Source organism: Hyperolius riggenbachi, chromosome 9, assembly GCF_040937935.1.
Source record: "Hyperolius riggenbachi isolate aHypRig1 chromosome 9, aHypRig1.pri, whole genome shotgun sequence".
In the NCBI taxonomy this organism is placed as follows: domain Eukaryota; kingdom Metazoa; phylum Chordata; class Amphibia; order Anura; family Hyperoliidae; genus Hyperolius; species Hyperolius riggenbachi.
Genome location: NC_090654.1, coordinates 9048834 through 9071096, shown reverse-complemented (window position 1 = coordinate 9071096; position 22263 = coordinate 9048834). Strand labels below are relative to the sequence as shown.

The window sequence follows — 22263 nt, the reverse complement described above, 5'->3', positions numbered from 1 at the left end:
GCCGCTCCAACGCCGTAGCATGCTGCACTTTGCAGGAGAACGTGCAGCATTACATGTAACGCAACGTGGGCTGTGTGAACAGCCCACTTGTGTTACATTGCTGTGCATTGGGGGAGCGTTACAGGCGCACTAACGTGCGCCTGTAACGTCTTGGTGTGTAAGCAGCCTTAAGCAATACCAGTTGCCTGGCTGTCCTGTTGATCCTCTGCCTCTATTATTTTTAGCCATAGCCCCTGAACAAGCATGTAGCAGATCAAAGAAGGGAACACCGAGAGCCCAATATAGTGTAGTATGTACAGTAATGGGTAATGAGAGGTATATAAATGTATATACTTACAAGTCAGGGTTACCGTATAGGTAACCACTGTATAGGCAGGTGAGAAGATTAGACCTGTCCTCACTCAGGATTAAGATGTCGCTCTCTGTAGATCGGGAGAAGAAAGGGGGATTCAACCCCTCCACCAGGGGTGGATGCTGATATTGTAAGGAGAACAGAGGCGCCAAAAGAATAAAATGTATTAAAAGCTTTAAAATTCCTCGGAAGGCGGTGGTGGACTCATCTCCCCGAAGTAGACATAATACCGTCCAATTTGAATACAAACAAGTTTATTTATATACTCCAATAAACAGTGCAACGCGTTTCGTAGGCATATTCCTGCTTCTTCAGGCAATAACTAATTGGAATACACACTAAAAAGACAGAGACAAATAAAGTGTCCTCAGAGTAATGTACATATTGTTGAGTGGTATTTTTACAGTAATTAATATCGTCTATTGAAATGTATTCTGCTTAACACTTTTATCCTATATACCCTTCCACCCCCTTTACCCACTAGAATATTTAATTCTCTCCTCACACATCCTCCCCACCCACACCTCACCAAGCCCCGCCCATAGATTTCAATAGGCGATATTAATTACTGTAAAAATACCACTCAACAATATGTACATTACTCTGAGGACACTTTATTTGTCTCTGTCTTTTCAGTGTGTACTCCTATTTGTTATTGCCTGAAGAAGTGGGAATACACCTGCGAAACGCGTTGAACTGTTTATTGGAGTATATAAATAAACTTGTTTGTATTAAAATTGACGGTATTATGTCTACTTCGGGGAGATGAATCCACCAACGCCTCCCGAGGCATTTTAAAGCTTTTAATACATTTTATTCTCTTGGCGACTCTGTTCTCCTTACAATATGCAGCAGATCAGATGTTTCTGACATTATTGTCAGATCTGACAAGATTAGCTGCAAGCTTGTTTCAGGTGTGTGATTCAGATACTACTGCACCCAAATAGATCAGCAGGGCTGCCAGGCAACTGGTATTGTTTAAAAGTAAATAAAGATGGCAGCCTCCGTATACCTCTCACTACAGTTTCCCTTACAGGCGACTGGATTACCCATAAATCACTTGATCGTCCATGTTTGTGGACCCCTGTCCTACGCAATTCTCCATTACTAATCGATCAAACACAATTTGACATTATTAATCCCCCTTCCCCCATGCAATGAAATGAAGGAATAGAATGGTCAGGTTTACAGGAGAATCGATTGATGTATGTGGATGTGATGATGAGATTGGCTATAATGTGGACATGTGATCTCTTGTCAGACGTGTCGTGCGAGTGTTCAGAGGGCTACGTCGGGGATGGCAGCTACTGCAACGGGAATCTGCTGGAAGTCCTGGAAGCCAATTCGAAATTGTCCACCTTCTACTCGGTGAGTTTCCTCCTCACTGGACCGTGCTGAGGCAGAGGCGAGAGAGTCTCCAGCCTCAGGGCGCAGTGTAGGAGGGGGTGCAGGGTGGGGCCGAGGCAGAGGCAAGAGAGGCTCCAGCCTCAGGGCGCGGTGTAGGAGGTGTGCAGGGCGTGGCCGAGGCAGAGGCGAGAGAAGCTCCAGCCTCAGGGCGCAGTGTAGGAGGGGGCGCAGGGTGGGACCGAGGCAGAGGAGAGAGAGGCTCCAGCCTCAGGACACAGTGTAGGAGGGGGGGCAGGGCCGAGGCAGAGGCGAGAGAGGCTCCAGCCTCAGGGCGCAGTGTAGGAGGAGGCACAGGGTGAGGCAGAGGCGAGAGAGGCTCCAGCCTCAGGGCGCGGTGTAGGAGGTGCGCAGGGCATGGCAGAGGCGAGAGAAGCTCCAGTCTCAGGGTGCAGTGTAGGAGGGGGTGCAGGGTGGGACCGAGGCAGAGGAGAGAGAGGCTCCAGCCTCAGGGCGCAGTGTAGGAGGGGGCGTAGGGTGGGGCAGAGGCGAGAGAGGCTCCAGACTCAGGGCGCAGTGTAGGAGGAGGCACAGGGTGAGGCAGAGGCGAGAGAGGCTCCAGCCTCAGGGCGCAGTGTAGGAGGGGACGCAGGGAGGGGCAGAGGCGAGAGAGGCTCCAGCCTCAGGGCGCAGTGTAGGAGGGGGCGCACCACTCACTCAGCTATCATTCCCCTATTGTGATTGAAGTGGAGAGAAATAAGAAAAGGGGATACATGGCAGTGACTGCAAGCCAGATAACTAGATATTAAGGTGTTGGGGGCCCTGGGGAGCCTCTTACTCTAATAGCAATCAGTGTGTGACGGCTGGGGTGGGAGGGATGGAGGAGGGGCCTCTTAGTGTAATAGCAATCAGTGTGTGACGGCTGGGGTGGGAGGGATGGAGGAGGGGCCTCTTAGTGTAATAGCAATCAGTGTGTGACGGCTGGGGTGGGAGGGATGGGGAGGGGCCTCTTAGTGTAATAGCAATCAGTGTGTGACGGCTGGGGTGGGAGGGATGGAGGGGCACACTGTCTCAGCCTTGGGTGCTGGAGGACCTTGTCCCGGCTCTGCCTCCTCGTGTGTAACTGCGGCAAGATAAATCTTCATTATACAGCCGGTCCCTACTTACACACAGGTTCCCAGAGATTGTAAGTTGAGCTTGTTTGTAAGTTGTGCTTGGAAGAACAAAGAGAAATCGAGAGCCCGATATGGTGTAGTATTGCTAAGTTGGTTGTGGTTAAAAGCAAAATATTTAGAAATACTCACAAACATGGGTTACCCATAGGCAACCACTTCAAGTGCCGGTGGGGAGTATTAGAACCTGACCCCACTCAGGTTATTAAGATGTCGCTCTCTGTAGATAGGAAACGGGGTAGCACCCCTCCACCGAGGGTGGAATCAAGATTTCAGCAAGGCTTGGTGTACAGAGGCGCCAGAGTAGAATAAAAACGTTTAAAAACCGTCTAAAAGAGGGGGATGTTCAGGTGGACTTACCTCCCTCGAAAATATAGAACTCAATTGAGTCACAATATATCAATACAAAAAACGTTTTATTTAACTCCACTTAGTGCAACGCGTTTCGCAGGTGTGGTCCTGCTTCATCAGGCCAACAGGAGTATAACTCAATGGGTCTAAATGCAGAAGTGAGCGCCTCTGTGTGAATAAAACGTTTTTTGTATTGATATATTGTGACTCAATTGAGTTCTATATTTTTGAGGGAGGTAAGTCCAACTGAACATCCCCCTCTTTTAGACGGTTTTTAAACATTTTTATTCTACTCTGGCGCCTCTGTACACCAAGCCTTGTTGTTTGTAAGTTGAGTCTTGTATTATACATCAGGGATTCTCAATCAGATTCCACGAAATTGAAATTTCCAAATTTCCGATTGGAACTCGGAAATAGGAAAACGGAAATCAGGTTTCCCTAGAAATACGATTTACCGCAACTCGGTAATATTAGCCCAAAGAACCCGGAAGCATTGGACCAATTGGAGAATGCAGAATTTTTCCACATAAAGTACTGCGGTGATATTAGACTAATCATAAGATCCAGATAGTACCGAATATTTCTGTGTGTTGTCATTGGCCTATAATGTCCGTGGTATTCCGGTTACAGCAGTAACATTCTGCATTCTCTGAGTGGTCCAATACTTCCGTCCAATATAACTCAGAGGTATTCCACCAATTACAGAATGCAAAAAAATAACAAGAAAAGACGCTTGGGAAAATCAGAAATCTGCAGAATCGGTCATCGACAGTGTCGGAAATTGGAATTTACGTGGAATCGGAGACCGGCATTTCCCACCATCGCTATCATACATGGTGAAATGTGGAGAAGTTATTACTTTTGGACAACTCTAGATTTGGACATAAAGTAAAAACTTTGGTTTTTTTTTGGTTATTTTCAATGTGTAAGACGCCTGTTGTTGGCCCAGGGATGGCGATATTGGTCACTTGAGGACTGGAAAAGGGTAGCCTGGTCCGATTAAACTCGTTTCCTGCTCTGTCATGCAGATGGAGGGATTAGAATCTTCAAAACTATTGAGCATTTGTGGGCCGAAGTCAAAAGGTCACTTCAAAGCTTGGAAACGCCACCATCCAATCTGACCCAACTTAGAGCTGCCATTATGTCAGTATGGGCCAACATTCCTCAGCAATGGTACCAGCATCTTGCCGAGTTTGTGCCAAGAAGAATATCAGCTGTGATAAGAGCTAAAGGTGGACCAGCTCGACATTAGAGGGTGGCTCTAATTTTTGGGTGTAAAACAGCATACAAATTGCTTTATCTTGGAATTTGCCTCTCATTGGCTGTCCTTGGTAATTTTCAGTTGGTAACAAGATCAGATTTATGCCTGCATCATTTAGCTGTTATCTGAAGTCGTTATCGCTGCCTCTGTTTCCATGGCAACGTTATTGTATCACTGCCTCTGTTTCCAGGGCAACTTTATTGTATCACTGCCTCTGTTTCCATGGCAACGTTCTAGTGTTTGGGTTTGTTACATGTAGAGTTACAGGCAGCGCTGTGTGTCATTTGTACATGGTACCTGAGTGTTCCTAACGTGTATATGAACATTTTTTCCCAGATGATCCTGGATTACAGTAACTCCAGCTCTCGGGGGGCAGAATTTGTGGACACCCTCATTAACAGAACTTCCTATAAGACCTTATTTGCCCCAGAAGATGGCAGCTTTGACAGTAATGTGGTAAGTGGCACCCAGTGCAATCCTCACTCACTTTGTCCCTTACAGCAACATCGTTTTTTAAAACATTTTTTTTATTGTTTCTTCATATTTATCTCCACTAGACTGGTAAATATTTTAAAATAATGGTATTAAAAAGGGGTGAAGCCAAAATTGCAAAATGTTGTCTATAACAATGGAAAAATATTTACAGTGGTAATGACGACAGTAAAACATTACCGATATTTTACTACAACTAAACCTAACCCTCACACAGAACCCTCCCTCTACCAATGCCTAACCCTAACCCCCCCTTCCTGACGCCTAAACACAAAACCACCCTTTCTGACGCCTAAGGTGGGTTTTAGGGTTAGGAATCAGAAGAGGGGTTTTGGGATTCGGTATCAGATAAGGGGGTTTTAGGGGGCTTCCTGATGCCTAACCCTAAGACCCCCCTTCCTAACGCCTAACCCCAAGACCCCCCTTCCTGATGCCTGACCTTAAAACCCCACTTCCTGGCACCTAAAACGCCTCTTCCTGATGCCTAACCCTAAAACACCCCTTCCTGATGCCTAACCTTAAAGCCCCTCTTCCTAACGCCAAACCCTAAAACCCCTCTTCCTGATGCTTAACCCTACACCCCCCCCCCTCCCTTCGCCCCGCAAATACTGTCAATGCCAAACAATCCCTCTCACTACAGGTTTGATACAGTACTCTGGACACCATAGATCCTTCCTGGTCCTCAGTCTCTCCTGTCGCTCCTGTGCTGCCTCTGGTTGAAGTTATTCTACCTGCTCGGTTGAATAGCTCTTCAGTCCTCCTCAAGCGCCTTCGGAACTACTTGTGTCCCGAGTACTTCCAAGGAACGAAACGTCTGTACTTCATACGAGGGAGCCCGGGCTCATGCTTACACAGTAAGGACGTGCTCATCTCTGAAACACCTCGGGCACCGTAGAACTTCCAAAGGCTGCCCTTCGGATAAATGAAGGCCTAGCAGGACAAAAGGCTTCCACCTGGGACGCGGGAGAACTACGGGAGAGACAGAGGACCAGGAGGCCTCTGTAGTCTCCAGAGCCTTCCCTCTAGGTGAGTATCTAACCCACAGGTGTCAAACTCCAGGCCTGGAGGGTCAGATCCATGCCAGTGTTTAGGATGGACTGAGAAAGAGAGGAATGCGTTCTACCTGATGGACCACACCCTTCCTGATTCAGACCCATCAATTCATTTGAGCTGTGCAAAAAATGTGTGAGGACCTCGGCCCTCGAGAAGGACCAGTTTGACATCCTTGATCTAACCTGAATTGAGTTTCCTCACTTAAGGTCACCTTCAAGCCTCAACATCACTTGGGCTTTTTTTCTTCTAGACGTTAAGCTGGCGGGATCTGGAACATCACATTTCCATGCTGGACATTTTACTTCCATACTCCAATCTGACCAATGGTACTACTCTACTGTCTAAGACGGGATACAACCTTTCCTTTTCAGAGTCCCTCAGTGACTGCGGCCGGCCTCCGGTGAGTAGACAACTATTGTGTTACCTCTTGTGACCTTCTGCAGGGATCTGTGTATGGAAAATCCCCTATATTGCATACGGTAGTGGATTAAATGATGAGAGCCGATTGACATGTATGCATTCTGCTAATGTATACAGCCCAGCGCATGCGTGTGTCTTCTGCTGCTGGTGGGAGGCGGGATCCATTTGATAAATGCCAGCGCATTCTGCTGTCAGGAAAAATGTGCATTGCTGCCGGCTGCCTTGTGATGCAGCGGACAAAACCGCAACAAATTTATCTGGAGCAGTCCAACCAAAACTGCGGCTGAGTTTCCCGTGACTGTTGCGTGTTTGATGTCCGCTATGCTACATCCACCGACGCCTGAATGTAGATTTTGAAAAAGTTACCGATACAATTGGCGGCCAGTTTGATTAGCAGATTGTAAATCTGAGTGGATAGATCCTCTTTGTCACGTTTGCTGGTTTGTCATCTGCCCCTCCTATTTATCGCACAGCACCGTGTGACATGTTGGTAACCTTCAGTGAAATTAAAAAGCAGAAACGCCCGTCACGCTTTCGACGGCACTCAAATTACGATAGCCACAATTCCTTTTACGGCCTATGGCGGCGCCGGCTGCGCCCAAATCTCCTGCGCTGTTCTTACAGTGTTCAACCGGGAGGGGGGGGGGGCATATTTTACATTAGGAGGGACAGCGCCGGGGGGAGGGGGGGCAGGGGGAGTGGTCGAGGCGGCAGATGCAGCATCTCAAGACTGATTCCTGAGCGATTTCATATTTGCTGAAATAGATCAGGAATCGACCTGCAGTGTTTGGGCAAGTAACAGATCTCTCTCCAATCAGATTTGAACAGAGAGAGATCTGTCTCTTGGTCAGTCTTCCCATACATCGTCAAGGACAACCGAGATGACATGAGATAGACATGTGTATGTACAGTGCCAAGCGCACAAATAACTAGGCTGTGTTACTTTTTTTGTTCCTCTGCCTGAAAGAGTTAAACATCAGGTATGCAAGTGACAGTTTCTGTCCGGGTCGGACTATAGCATAACCCTCACTGATAAGGAATTGCAGCCATAAAATACTTTCCTGGCAGAAAACAGCTTCTGAGAGCAGGAAAGAGATAAAATTGGTCAATAGTTCACAGATTTGAGCTCTAGCATACTTCAATGCATATGTCACTAAGCAGAGACAGTGAGACAGTACAAACTTAAAAATGAGATTTAAAATATAAAATAAAACTGTGGGATATCTAAAAAAGTCATTTTTAGGAGGAGGAGGAAGATAGATACAATTGTTTATCTCATCAGCTTATTATCTCCTCAGATGTCCGTTAACACTGTATATACTATCACCCGCTGTGATCATGGGCCTATTCTTATTTCCTGCCGTCATTATACATCTGATTGTGATTATTTCTGCAGTGTCCAAAGATCGTAAACGATAAAGTGATCGTTCTCTGGGATATTCCGGCCTACAATGGGATCCTCCATGTGATCAGAGGGCCGCTGATGGCTCCGCTTATCCCGGTAAATAATCCGCCATCTGAGAATATTACACGTTACTTCCACAGAGAGCTGGAGTAACACTGCCTGTATTTTATATATCGCTATAATCTTCTGAAAAAAACAAACTTTCCGCGTTCTGAGCTGTGTGACTTGATCATGTGACCATTCAGGATCTCCTATGCCCGGTACACACCATGCAATTATCACCTCAGATCCTACTTTCAATCGATCGAGAAAATGATAGGACCAGCCTGACTGACTGCCGGCGACCAATCCCAGCTCACAGTCAGGGGCATAACTAAAGAAAAAATGGGGCCCCTCAGCAAAACTTTGACGGGGCCCTTAATGTTTACACCCCTCCCCATGCCGCCTTTCATGACCTTGAGGCCCATCTCGCAAGGGTCATACATCAAGTGTGGCCATCATGATCTCTTTATCAGTGGGAGTGAAGTGGTAGTTGGGGCCCCTTACAGCTCTGGGCCCCTCTGCAGCCGCAGGCACTGCTCCCCTCTAGTTATGCCTCTGCTCAAAATCCACCTCTTTCTCGGTCAGAAGGAAATTGGACAAGCTGTAAAATATCGATCAGAATACCGGCTATCTAAAGAGATGTGACGTGATTTACTCTCTTAGCTGTGCCATTACGATTGCCTGACCCTGATTTGTATGTTGCAGGAGGTCGCGGAGAGTCAGGTGTCTCATCCTGTCACCGCCGGCCTGGTCACAATATCGGTGATTGCTCTGATCGCAGGCTTAGCGGCGGGCTTCGTCTACTACAGGAGGAATAACAACGGCTTCCACTTCAGGCACTTCAAGGTTAGTTGTTTATTTCTGAAGTATTGGTAAAAGTTTAGTGTAAGTGGACAAGTGTGCCTCTGTGCCCCCGACAGACCCCCAGAACCGCCTACACATATGGGGGGGTCACCGGAAGGCTCTACAGCTGGTATGTGGGGGTCTTCAGAGTGTAACTGGACAAGTGTGCATCAGTGCCCCCCACAGACCCCAGTACCTCCTCCACCTATGGGGGGGTCACCGCATGGCTCTACAGCTGGTATGTAATGTGGGGGTCCTCAGAGTGTAACTGGACAAGTCCTCCTCTGTGCCCCCGACAGACCCTCAGAACCACCTACACATATGAGGAACTTCCCGGATGTCTCTAGTACTGGTATGTTAGGGTCCTCATCCCGACAGACCCTTAGAAACACCTACACATATGAGGAACTCCCCAGATGTCTCTAGTGCTGGTATGTGGGGGTCCTCAGAGAGGTATGCTGCCACACTGGGGGCTTCTCAAAGTTCTGTTAGATGTGTGGTTGCCATTGGCTTTTCCCCCTTCCTCCATGTGCCATCAGTCTGCTGCAGGCTTTAACCCTTTCCAACCCTACGTCCAACATTGGCCTTTTCCAGCGAAGATCCAATATCAGACATTCTCCGACATAGGAAGAACGGCTGCCACTAGATGGCGCTATTGTCATATAGAATCCAGCACAGTGTCAGCCCCAGAGCTTACAGTCAGCCAGATGTTCCAGGTAAATCTCCTCAATGTTTCCCAGGTTGTAAATGCTGTCTGTATTGAGCATACTTGGTGGACATGCCCGGTCATATCGCAGTTTTGGTCTCACATTGTCATTTTTTTTTTCATTTCTTTTTTAATTTGACTAAGTTCAAGCATTAATAATCTAATGTGATAGTTTTCACTAATTGCAGTCTTATAAACGACTATTAAAGAGAATCTGAAAGCTAATTAAAAAAAAAAAAAAGATACTCACCTAAGGAGATGAACGCTCTGGGTCCTATAGAGCCTCCCTGTTCTCCTCCCGGTGTCCTCGTTCCCCTGCAGGCTCCCCCGGTTGAATCTCCCACCGCAGGAGACTTCGGCAGTCTTTGGGAGTGCCCGGGCTTCTGAAGACTGGCGGCCCTGTACTGCGCACACGCGAGTGCCAGAGAGAGCGAGATACGTGAAATTTGAATGCAAGGAAAAAGTATTTGCATCTCAATGATCATCCTGTCAGGGCTGCGGGTCTCACCAGCGCTGCGGCGGCCAGCAGCGTGTCAACGTCTTCCGGGTCTGTGCAGGATGACGTCAGCTGCGCTCCGGCTGGGCTTCCTAGGCTTGGAGTGAAAGAGGGCGGACGCACGAGCTGTCAGCGTCGCTCCTCTTATTCACTCAGGAAGCGTGTCAGCTGACAGCCGGTCAGCTGACACGCAGGGATCCACCTCTCCATTTTGATTGCGGGGCGTGCCTAATCTGTCACCCTGGGCTTCTTAAGGCCTCCCCTGTCAGTACCACGTTGTCTGTTCTAGCGAACACTTCACAGTGAAGGCTTCAGACCTTAGTCAGATCCGTGTGTTCTTTGAACCGGCAGGACCCCGGGGATTTCACACTAGCTCAGCAATAAACATATTACTGTTGATTGTTATACCGTGTTTGACCTTTTGCCTGTTTTTCTGACTACTCTCTGCCTAACGATTCTGTACCTCTGCCTATCTGATCTGTTGCCGACCTCTGCCTGAATACTCACTTTGATATTGCCTAACGATTCTGTACCTCTGCCTATCTGATCTGTTGCCGACCTCTGCTTGAATATTCACTCTGATATTGCCTGCCAATTTTGTACCTTATCTGTCTGATCTGTTACCGACCCGATTTGCTGACCAATCTATACATCTGTACCAGTGATAGAATTGCCTTCTACTGTCACTGACTGTAGACATTTCCCCTGCTGGGAACGTCTATTATCTGTCTGTCTGCTAGTGCCCTCATACAATAGCAGATCGTTATACATCCCTAGTCCTTACAGGCCTCCAGGCTATTTCATTTGTCCAGCCCTCTGTCCGTCTAGTTGCTGTATGCTCCGTTCCTGTTGTTGATTAGTCAGAGTCTGGCCCAGGGAGCGCAACCGGAGTTCCAAATGGGGCATGCAGCAGCAAGACATAAAGATGACCAGGTGAAAAGAGGTGGCCTGGAGAGTGTCCAGAACACCAAGATAAGTATATATCAAAAACTTGTTTTCACCTCGGGTTTGTTTTACGAGGCCCACTGTCTACAGAATGTCTTTGAGCCGAGATGGACTTGGAAACAGAATATCAGAGACATTCCTCATGAGAAAAGTTCATGGAAATCAGCGTCAAAGTCTTCTAATCTCATACCTTCTAAATAGCCAGTATACAAGTTCCCGGCAATGTAACTGTAACTCACCTCTGCGTACTTCTGATTCCAGGAGGACAACGATGACGACGATGATGATCTAGACGTAACAAACAATGGAAATCCTCCAACAATGACCATTCCAAACCCGATGTATGGAGCCAATAACGCCTTCTTTGAACAGTTTGAGGTATTGCGCATAGATGTGTCATTTGTCTTGTATGTTAGGGTTAGACCTCATGAGCTGCAATGGCAGAAGCTGAATTCTTCCCTAACATGTACCCATAGGCAAGACCTCATCATAAGGTATATATCCTGAAGGCCTCATACACTGTGCCCATCTACAAGTCGATCGGAAGTGGCTGATATTTTTCGGAGCAATTTCTATGAAAATTGAACGGTGTAGGATAGATTTAATACATTTTTGGGGTTTATAAATTAGAAATTAAGAATTTTCAGCCTTTTTTCTTAATAATTGGAAGAATATTGATAGTGATACAGAAAAATTGATTGAAATTCTTGAATTGAAAAGAAATACAGATAACGTGGCCATCTAAATGACATTTGTTCTCGTTGGCAGGATCTGTACAATGATGGAGACGATTCGTCGGATTCCTTCAGAATTTTACACTAACCGGAAACAATAAGCACGGGACATGTTTACAATGAATGGGATTCACAGATTCCGTAACTGAAGGGCGGAGATGGTCGAGGACTCGAGTAAGAAGACCGGTACCGATTCCACCAGGGGACAATCAATATATGTTTACATTTATTGTAAATCGGGTCACAAGTATTTATATACGAATCAGCAGTTAATGTCAGTCCGTTTGGTTGATTACAGTTTCGGTGGACACCAATTGGATGGATTCTGTTTACCTTCTTATACCTTTATGGTCCACCACTGTGATTCTGAACACTCCCAACCGATGTCCTCAACGCTCAACAAGACATTATTTGTCTCCTCCTCCTTCAATATGAGAGAAAACGGGAGGGGGGGGGGGGAGGGCACAATGAGGGTTTGAAGGGTGGAGGGCAGACGCCGAGGGGGGAGGGACATAATTCTACTGGGATTATCAAACTGTAATTCAACCACGCTCTGCATCCGTTTATTAAAAATCTATGTGATTAAACTATTTAAATAAGAAATCTAGAATGATAAATCATACCATAAATCCAATTAATATAACCTGATACAAATCGCCTACATGTGAAAGCTCCTGGGACTCATGTGCTGCTTGGCCAGAAAAGGTTTGGAGGTGAATTTATGGACTCTTGTTTACAGAAGATGGAATAAAAAGGAGCGGTAACACCCATGGCTGTATTGTCTGTATCTTCTGTGCTGTGGTGGCTGATGACCAGTAATGCCAGGACACCGTAGTTATGGGCTTTCTTAGGGCCGGGCTGAGGCAGAGAGGCTCCAGCCTCAAGGCGCAGTGTAGGAGGGGGTGCAGGGCCAAAGCAGAGGCGAGAGAGGCTCCAGCCTCAGGGCGCAGTGTAGGAGGGGGCGCAGGGCGGGCCAAGGCAGAGGCGAGAGAGGCTCCAGCCTCAGGGCGCTGTGTAGGAGGGGGTGCAGGGCGGGCCGAGGCAGAGGTGAGAGAGGCTCCAGCCTCAGGGCGCAGTGTAGGAGGGGGTGCACAACTCGGGCCAAGGCAGAGGCGAGAAAGGCTCCAGCCTCAGGGCGCAGTGTAGGAGGGGGTGCAGGGCGGGCCGAGGCAGAGGCGAGAGAGGCTCCAGCCTCAGGGTGCAGTGTAGGTGGGGGCGCAGGGCGGGGCCGAGGCAGAGGCGAGAGAGGCTCCAGCCTCAGGGCGCAGTGTAGGAGGGGGTGCACAACTCACTCAGCTATCATTCCGCTTTTGTGTTTGAAGCAAAGAGAAATAAGAAAAGGGGATACATAACAGTGACTGCAAGTCACATAACTAGAGCTTAAAATGTTGGGGCCCCTGGGGCGCCTCTTAGTCTAATAGCAATCAGACGGATGAGGTGGGAGGGATGGAGGGGCGCACTTTGGTGTCTCAGCCTTGGGTGCTGGAGGACCTTGTCCTGGCTCTGGAGTTTTTTTCTTATTCTCTGAACACAACCTAGTCATACTGTGTCCAAATAAACTGTCCCAGCATTCACGTGACTGACCACCTTATCCGATTATTTAGCCTTCATTAGTGCTACCTGTGGAATTGTCTGATGAATGTAAGACTGTCTGGGAAAAAAATAAATTTGTAGCCTGATCACTTTGTTTAACCACTTCCCTACTAAGGGGTTGCTTAACTTGTGGACCAGAGGAATTTTCACATTTAGTGCTCCTCCCATTCATTCACCAATAACTTTATAAATACTTATCACAACAAAATGATCTATATCTTGTTTTTTTTCACCACCAATTAGGCTTTCTTTGGGAGGTACATTTTGCTAAGCATTATTTTATTCTAAATGCATTTTAAAAGGAATAATAAGAAAAAATGGGAAAAAAGGCCTTATTTCTCAATTTTCGGCCTTTATAGTTTTAAAATAAAACAATGCACATTTTATTTGCCTATTTGTCCCAGTTATTGCAACGTTTAAAATATTTCTCTAGTACAATATATGGCGACAATATTTTATTTGGAAATAAAGGTGCATTGTTTCTGTTTCACATCCATCACTAATTACAAGCCCATCATTTCAAAAATAACAATAATATACCTCCCATGACATACAAATTAAAAGAGTTCAGTCCCTAAGGTAACTATTTACTTATTTTTTTCTCATTCTTTTTATGTACATGCAAATTTTTTATTTGGGTAACTATGGAGAGTGAGGGAGGTAAGGGGTTAATTTTAATGGTATGTATGTCTTTTTTTATTTTATTTTTTTAAATGTATGTAGGTGTAATTTTACTACTTGGCCACAAGATGTCCTCATGCATTTTATTCCTGCCATGTAACAGTACACGAACAGGAAGTAATGCATGCAAGTGTAACTTTGTTCATTACAGTGACCGCAGGCATCTCATCGATGTCGGTGATCATTGACTCTGGCACTTAGTAATTTCGTTGTGTCACACAATCAATAAAGTGCTTGAATCTTGAATCTAGATCTGTGTTCCCATTTATTGATCTCCGGGCTAGCAGGCGGTACACACGCGTCGCGGCTGTTCACGGCAATTGACGAGTATCTACGCCCCTGTGCGGGAACTGAAGTCCTGCGGGGCGTAGACATACTGCCGCGAACGGCATAACTGGTTAAATGTTTGTTACATTTTCTCCAGTTCTTTAAAGAACATGTATTAAATAATTACAGAATACCTGAAGTGACAAAACACTACAGGTTGGATACTTCTTTTAGTAGAGGGAAGGCTCTGTATACTGTGGAGCGTTCCAGGTCCTAAAATAAAACTTGCAGCTGTAGATAAAACTCACACATTTTATTTGTCAATTTGTCCCGGTTATTACACCATTTAAATTGTGTCCAAGGCAGGCCTGAGGCAGAGGTGAGAGAGGCTCCAGCCTCAGAGCGCAGTGTAGGTCTCCCGCAGGGTCTCCCGCAGGGCGGGCCCCGAGGCAGAGGTAAGAGGGGCACCAGCCTCAGGGCGCAGTGTAGAAGGGGGCTCACAACTCACTTCGCTATCATTACCCTATTGTCTTTGAAGCAAAGAGATATAGGAAAAGGGGATACATGGCAGTGATTGCAAGCCAGATAACTAAAGATCAAGGTGTTGGGGGCCCTGGGGTGCCTCTTAGTCTAATAGCATTCAGTGGGTGACGGCTGGGGTGGGAGAGATGGAGGGGTGCACTTTGGTGACTTATCCTTGGGTGCCAGAGGACCTTGTCCCAGCTCTGATTGTGTCCCTAGTACAATGTGTGGTGATAATATTTTATCTGGAAATAAAGGTTTATTTTTCTTTTTAGTGATTTTTAATACCATATCATTCATCCCAAGCCATTATTTGCAAAATTAACAGTAATATACCTTCCTGACATACATACTGAAAAGTCTATAAGGTAACTATTTAAGCTTTGTTTTAAAATAGTGTCTTTTTTTAACAAGTGTTTTATTTTGGTAACTATAGAATAGGGGTGTAAGGGGTTAAAATTTAATAAAAATGTATATATTTCTGTATATAAAGTGTATGTGTGGGTGCATTTTTACTTTTTGACCACAAGATGGCGCTACACTTATTTGCCAAAAAGACTATTAAAGAGACACTGAAGCGAGAATAATTCTTGCTTCAGAGCTCATAGTTAGCAGGGGCACGTGTTCCCCGTTTAGCGGCGCAATAGCGGCGGTTTAGTAGGGGCACACATGCCCCTGCTAACTATGAGCTCTGAAGCGAGATTTATTCTCGCTTCAGAGTCTCTTTAAGTGTAACTGTTCGCTTTTGTTTTGTGAATGAAATGCTGCCGTCTCGCTGACGCCGGCCTTTCATTCACCACAGGCCCTGTGATCAGGTTTGGGAGCAAGCTGTTCCCATTCACCGGAATGGCAGGATTGCGGCGGAAATGAACGGCAGTGGCGCAGCGATTGGGAACGGTGAGGTAAATAAATAAGTGTATCTATGCCCCTGGTGCTGAAGTGAAGTCCACAGGGGCATAGATACATGATACATGGGTCAGGATTAAAGAACCAATGTTTCATTAGAAGAGTTCTCCGTTAAGAGTAAGACGCTTAACCATTTTAGCCTTTTGGACGTGACTGTCACGTCCAAAAGGCTGCTGCTGCATGCTCACACGCGCCCACCCGCATGCTCCCATGCAGCCCCCCGTTAGCCCGGAGATCTATGTCCCCATTACAAAAACCAACAGCTTCTCATCAGAAGCCGCGGTCTTTCTGAAAAAAGAAAATCACGTACTGCTTATACTTCCTGTAAGCGAGCTACAGGATAGAAAATCAAAAAAAACACTGTGGCCAACTTGTGGCCAAATAGTAAAACTACATGCACATGCATTTTTCTCATAACAAATTACATTTAAAATTAACTGTTTACCTCCCACACTAAAAAAAATGCCCAAATAAAATGTTTAAGTAAAAAAAAAAAATCACAATTAAAAAAAAAAAAGACATAAATAGTTACCTAAGGGTCTGAACTTTTTTTTATATGCATGTCAAGAGGGAATATAACTAATATTTTTACTTTTTAAATTATAAGATTGTAAATAGTGATGGACACAAAACTGACTATTGTCGCCATACATTGTGATAGGGACATAATTTAGATGGTCTAGTAACCGGGACAAATGGGCAAATAAAATACGTGAGTTTCAACTATCATAGCATGTATTATTTTAAAGCTACAATGTCCGAAAACTGAGAAATAATGAATCTTTTCCATTTTTTCTTAATATTCCTGTTAAAATGCATTTAGAAAAAAATAATTCTTAGCAAAATGTACCACCCAAAGAAAGCCTAATTGGTGGCGGAAAAAAACAAAATATAGATCAATTCATTGTGATAATTAGTGATAAAGTTATTGGCGAATGAATGGGAGGTGAAAATTGCTCAGATGCATAACGGTGAAACACGACTGAAGGCTGAAGTGGTTTAGCAATGGTAGATAGAAACAACCTAAGAAAAAAACACATAGACTCTGGGAGCCTGGATGGCGTAGTACGTTCAAGAATTGTGGAGGTGCATAAGAAAAACAGGTCAGTACTCACAAGAGTGGGTTACAAGGTTAGCAACCATCAACTGCACCTGAGGAGGATAACCGCCTCCAAATGGGTACAGGTCGCACTCTGCATAAAAGAACCTGGAGCCGCCGAGGGGCCCGGAAAGGACTCCACTCAAGGAGGGGCGTGATTGTGACAACACACGGTGGAGAGGCGCCCAAAAGTATAAAAAGGCTAAAATTGTAAACAACTTGAGTTGGCTGACCTCCCACAAGAAACTCACTTACGGTACAATAAGAAAAAGAATTTATTGAGCACAAGGCAACGCGTTTCGTGAGGTCCAACTAACTTCATCAGGATAATCACTGTGCCAGGTGAAGATAAACATCTAGCATTGAGCACCTCTTATGTGTTCTCCCTTTAAAGGGAAAACCCAGGCAGATTAAAAAAAAACAAAATCCACTTACCTGAGGCTTCCTCCAGCCCCTGGCAGCCGTCCTGTGCCCTTGCCACAGCTCCGGTGGCACCCGTTGTCCTCCACTGTAGAAGCCGACCTCACCAGGTTGGCTTCCCGGTCGGCTTCTTGTGCGTTCCACTGCGCGGGTCACGTGGTCTGGCCGACGTCATCAGGATTGTACTGTGCAGGCGCAGAGCTATTGACGGCTGCCACGTGCTGAAGAAACCCCCTGGTAAGTGGATTTAGTGTTTTTAATATGCCTGGATGTATTATTTAAGACACATTCTAGAGGAACAGAATTTGGAGGATATAGTGAACATCTTGCTCTATTGAAAGGTCAACTAGGACTTTATCTGCTCCAAGTGCCAACTGGTTGACTCTGAAGATATAAACAAATCGCCTCATTTCCAAAACATGGATTCCTGGTATTCAGAGTGTAAGTCAGCGGAAGCTCCCAGCTTGGTGTGGGGGTTTTGCAGCCGTGCAGGGCGGGTCCTGTCAATCACTCCATTCTAGTAGCCAATAGAAAGTTTCTACTGTGATGATGGACAGCTCTCACACACCCACAGCTGGGTGTGCCTACTTAACACTTGGTAAGCTGGAGAGTTTTCTGTACATAAGATGTGTTTATAGGTAGGATGATATCCGCTTGCTGTAGCTATTTAGAACTGATGCATGTTATGCTTATCTGTTTATTCCTCACGGGTTCCAGAAACAAGGCGGGGCACGTGCCTCTGCAGACTGACGCATGCAATAAATCTTTGACTGCTTGTAGTTCCAGGACGTAGATTCTACATCCTAATTAGTGCTGGAGTAGGTGGCTGGAGAATGGTGTATCTAACATTATCGACTATATATAGCAGTCCTGCTATGTTGTGGAGATCACTGCAGCCTTGGCCTGGGTCATATTAGAAAAGACTGCTGATTGGGGAATGCTTATTTTATTTGTAATGGCCCTTAAGGAGCCCATACACCTACTCGATTTCCCACCGATATACAGCAGATTTGATCAATGTGATTGAATCTGCTGTGAAAGTGCAAACGCTGAACGATCGATCGATTTCCATCAGAAATCGTCCAGGTGGAAAATTTTGCTCAATTGCCGGCAGGTCGGGAGCACGTCGTTAGCGGCGTTCGGTTCAGCAATGACTGACGCAGCATAGCAGCAGCAATATCACCTGTCCGGCCGTGCTAGTCTCCGACCCCGAGATCCGTTCAGCCTCACTTCTTCTGGCTGGCTGCATTCTCCAGATGACACCCTAGAGACTTCGGGGGCACTGAAGTCTCTAGGGTGTCATCTGTACGGTTCCTCGGCACTACTCTCACGAACAACCTGAAATGGGGGCAAAACACCGCTAAAGTTCAGAAGAAATCTCAGCAGAGGCTGTTCTTCCTGCGCCAACTGAAGCGTTTCGGCATGCCCCAGAAACTGCTAACCAGCTTCTATGCTGCCACCATAGAATCCATCCTCTGCTCCTCAATCATCGTCTGGTACACGGGGGGCCAGCGACAAGAGAAAACTGCAGAGAGTCATAACCGACGCAGAGAAGATCATCGGGTCTCCTCTTCCGCCTCTCAATCTCCTCCACTCCGCCAGAATGATGAAGAGAGCCACCATGATCTCCCGTGACCCCTCCCACCCAGGCAGTCGCTACTTTGAGCTCCTCCCGTTGGGCCGCCGCTACAGGACCTTACCATCCAAAACCACCAGGCGGGAGAACACCTTCTTCCCCCAAGCGATTCGGCTGCTTAACACCAACCTTCCCCCTAGGCCCACCTACTAGCATGCCCCAGCGGGGCCGGTCAGCCTGCTCTCGCCGCTGCCCGTCCTGGTTCTCACTGCCCTGGCTCCGGTTGGGGGCATCATTGTTCATTGTCATCATTACCATTATTATTATTACTGCTACCCCTATCCCCACTAGTGCTATGTGGCTGTACCTGCACAGCAAGCGCGGACACACTAGCTGCTGAACTGATGAACTGTGACACCAGACTATAATTTTTTGTAGTTGCTAATCTGTATGTGTTGAGCGTCTGTCCTCCTATACTATGTATACGCCATGTGCACCAAAAACAATTCCGAGTATAGCTCTGCTGTACTTGGCGAAATAAAACTGATTCTGATTCCTCTTCACTTTCTGTCACTTCCTGTGACAATCCAAAGTTCAAACAGTAGAGCGCCCTCTACTGTTTAAACTTCCGTTTGCCACAGAAAGAGACAGGAAGTGAGGAGGACATGGAGGACAGTGTGACTGATCGGATCCCGGGGACTCACGCAGGCGGACCGGGGATGTATTGAGGCTGGCTGGGAAAGTAGGAATGACCAGGGGGCAGCGAGGCAGGCGGCAATGTCGGCTCCACAGGTTGTGAATAGATTTCATGCTGAAATCGACTCTAAATCTGTGCAGTGTATGGCAGTCAACAGATCCCTCTGTGATTAGGTTAGATCAGAGATGCATCTATCTGCTGGTCGATCTGGTGGCATTCGACCAGTTCATGGCTTCCATTACACATGCACACATATTTCCCTTTCGAGGGTTGTGCCCCTCCTGCGTTATGCTCGGTTGCACAAGTTACATTTTGTTCGTTCGATAGATGCGTTCGATTGATAAATTCCATCATGCCCGATATTACTTTCTATCGTTTACTCATTTCTCATAGAAGTGAATGAAAAATGATAAGAAAAGAGAAGAGAATCGAGTGGGAAATCGAGCGGAAAAAATAATTGAAAATCAATTGAATGGGAAATCGACCGAAAAAACACATCGAATGTACCCAGCATAAGTCAGTCTGCAGTGCAGTGTAATCTCATTACAGAACATGTTTCTTATCACAGGCAGCTCATCGCTGGAAGTAATACAGAGTATATATGGTAGATTATTATCAGTTACAGATAAACAAATACAATTATATAATGTGACAATAAATGTGGATTTCGGGATATAATTATTCAGAAAACACAATTTGACCTATCTGAAAAACATCTTAAAACCTAACTTTTAATAGATTTGATTAAAATGCCTGTCTCTGCAGATATCTCTATACTATTCTGGGGAGGGGAATTGGGAATCCCTGAAAACCACGTCTAGCCTTTATTTGGCTCTAATCAGTATTATGGTCTACCCCTTTTTTAATCAAATCTATTAAAAGTTAGGTAAAATTGTGTTTTGTTAATTTAATTTAGGTTTGTGTAATTGTATAATTATTCAGGACAGAAACCAGGAATTGTCCCTGGAAATCACAGACAGCTGGTAATTACTGGCAGGACAATCAGCCAATCACAATCCTCTCCCTGTGATGTCACCAGTGGGTGGAGCTCTCACACCCCCTGACTCCCCCAGATATCTTTATACAACCTCCATATACCCATAACCCAGCATGGAGGGGCTCAGTGAAGGTGGCAGTGAAGGTGTGGAGGTGTCTGATGGGGTCACACAGGGCATAAAAGGAGATCTGCCCGGCCTCATAATCCAGATATATCCTGACTCTATCACTGGGGATTTTGTCAGGTAACTTCATCCCTTTCCTATCATGTGCCACTGAGCACTGATCACCCTCCCTGTACAAACCCCAGGACTTGTTATTCCTTCCAATCACTGACTGCTCTCCATTCCTTTCTATACTGGGGTAACACATCCCGACTGCCCAGCTCTCTGATCCCCCAACATCCACTTCCCAGTAATGTCGCCCTGAGGAGAAACTCCGGCTGCTCAACACCTGAGGATAATCCTGAAATCTCTCTGGTCTTTCTGGGCGTTTCTGCTTTATATCTGACCAGGATGCAGTTTTCCTGTCATCCGATACATGTAGCCGCTTATAACCTGTGTTTACATCCAGTAATATGTCTGCAGGCTGTACAGAGATCCCCCCAGTTACCCCAGACATGATATCAGCCAGTCCTGTGTGTAATGTGTGTGAGACGCTGGCCACATCCAGATCCCCTCCATCACGGTGCTGCTTATCATGTCTGTCCTCCGTGTCACACAAGTCACCTGTGTCTGGTTCCTGTAGGACAGTCAGTGGATCAGTCATGTGACACAGCTCCTCAATGTGACGCATCTTCCTGGACAGCTCCTCCTTCTTTATCTCCAGCTGCCTAATGATGTCATCATAGCATTGTGCCCGCCTTGTGATGTCACTCAGGACTCTCTCCTCCAGCTCCTCCAGCCGTCTCCTGAGGTCTCTAAATAGGGCAGTGACTCTCTCTGCTTCATCATCTGCTTTTTCTTGTACTTTTCTCCTGTGTTCCTCCAGACTCTGGACTCTTTTCTCAGCCTTCTCTTTCTCTGCCATCAGTTTTTGCAGATCATTTCTCAGCTTCTCCTTCTTCTTCTCAGAGGCCTCATCCAGTGACAGCATCTTATGTCCTACATGTCCCCCAATCACAGTGCAGGACACGCAGACACATGAGGCATCCTCAGTGCAGTAATACTCCAGGATCTTCTTATGGACGGAGCATTTCCTGGTCTCCAGGGAGGTGGTGGGGGCACATAAGACGTGTTCTGGTGCCTTGCTGTGGACTCTCAGGTGTTTATCACACATAGAAGCGTCACAGTGTAGACAGGACATAACAGCAGGTACAGGAGCGTCCACACAGTAAGTACAATGGACTCCAGCCTCCTCCTGATCTGGCTGAGTAGACCGGAAACGCACTGCTATGTTCCTCAGAGCAATGTTCCTCTGTAGTCCAACCTGTGCCTTGTGCTCCTCTCTACATTCAGGACAGGAATAACCTGCAGACCCCTCCTGTGAGTCCAGCACACGATCAATACAGATCCGGCAGACGTTGTGGCCACATCTCAGGCTTACAGGATCTGTATAAATGGTCAGACAGACGGGACACTCCAGCTCCTCGCTCAGATCAGCAGACGCCATCGCTGGAAGCAGGAGAGGGAAATGACTGAAAGTTTCTGGTTCTCGGAATATAGAATAAGTTACTTTTTATTTGCCTTTGGGAAAGGTGACACCACAGCTAACTTTTTTATGGGCAGCAAGGAGGCATAGTGGGTTGTAAAAGTCCATGAAAACTTTTACTGCCAGTTTACAGGCACAGCATTAAGCCAGCTGACATGTTTTGGACTGAGCGTCCTTACTCATAGCCTTAATCAGCTGACATCTTTACAAGGTATATATACTCTCTAAGACACACACCCT

The 22263-nt window shown here is 46.3% G+C and overlaps 2 protein-coding genes across 4 annotated transcripts in view; one reads left to right on the top strand and one right to left on the bottom strand.

The window, feature by feature from the left end:
* The window catches only part of STAB1 (stabilin 1), a 308949-nt gene extending 296981 nt beyond the window's left edge, over window positions 1-11968 (top strand). For all 3 annotated transcript variants that reach the window (XM_068251889.1, XM_068251888.1, XM_068251891.1), the window contains 7 exons: window positions 1614-1720; window positions 4817-4936; window positions 6276-6425; window positions 7842-7946; window positions 8598-8738; window positions 11144-11260; window positions 11651-11968. In XM_068251889.1, coding sequence (XP_068107990.1) covers window positions 1614-1720; window positions 4817-4936; window positions 6276-6425; window positions 7842-7946; window positions 8598-8738; window positions 11144-11260; window positions 11651-11704 — 794 coding nt within the window. In that variant the 3' untranslated portion in view covers window positions 11705-11968. The remainder of the gene's footprint in view (window positions 1-1613; window positions 1721-4816; window positions 4937-6275; window positions 6426-7841; window positions 7947-8597; window positions 8739-11143; window positions 11261-11650) is intronic.
* A 7965-nt stretch (window positions 11969-19933) lies between these two features.
* On the bottom strand, window positions 19934-21984 carry LOC137533676 (E3 ubiquitin-protein ligase TRIM11-like). The gene has a single exon (XM_068255015.1). It carries the CDS (start codon window positions 21982-21984, stop codon window positions 20410-20412), a length of 1575 nt encoding a protein of 524 aa, XP_068111116.1. The 3' UTR covers window positions 19934-20409.
* Window positions 21985-22263: the final 279 nt, after the last annotated feature.

Coding starts and splice junctions, on each gene's coding strand:
- LOC137533676 (XM_068255015.1), bottom strand. CDS start 21,984: ATGGCGTCTGCTGATCTGAGCGAGGAGCTGGAGTGTCCCGTCTGTCTG.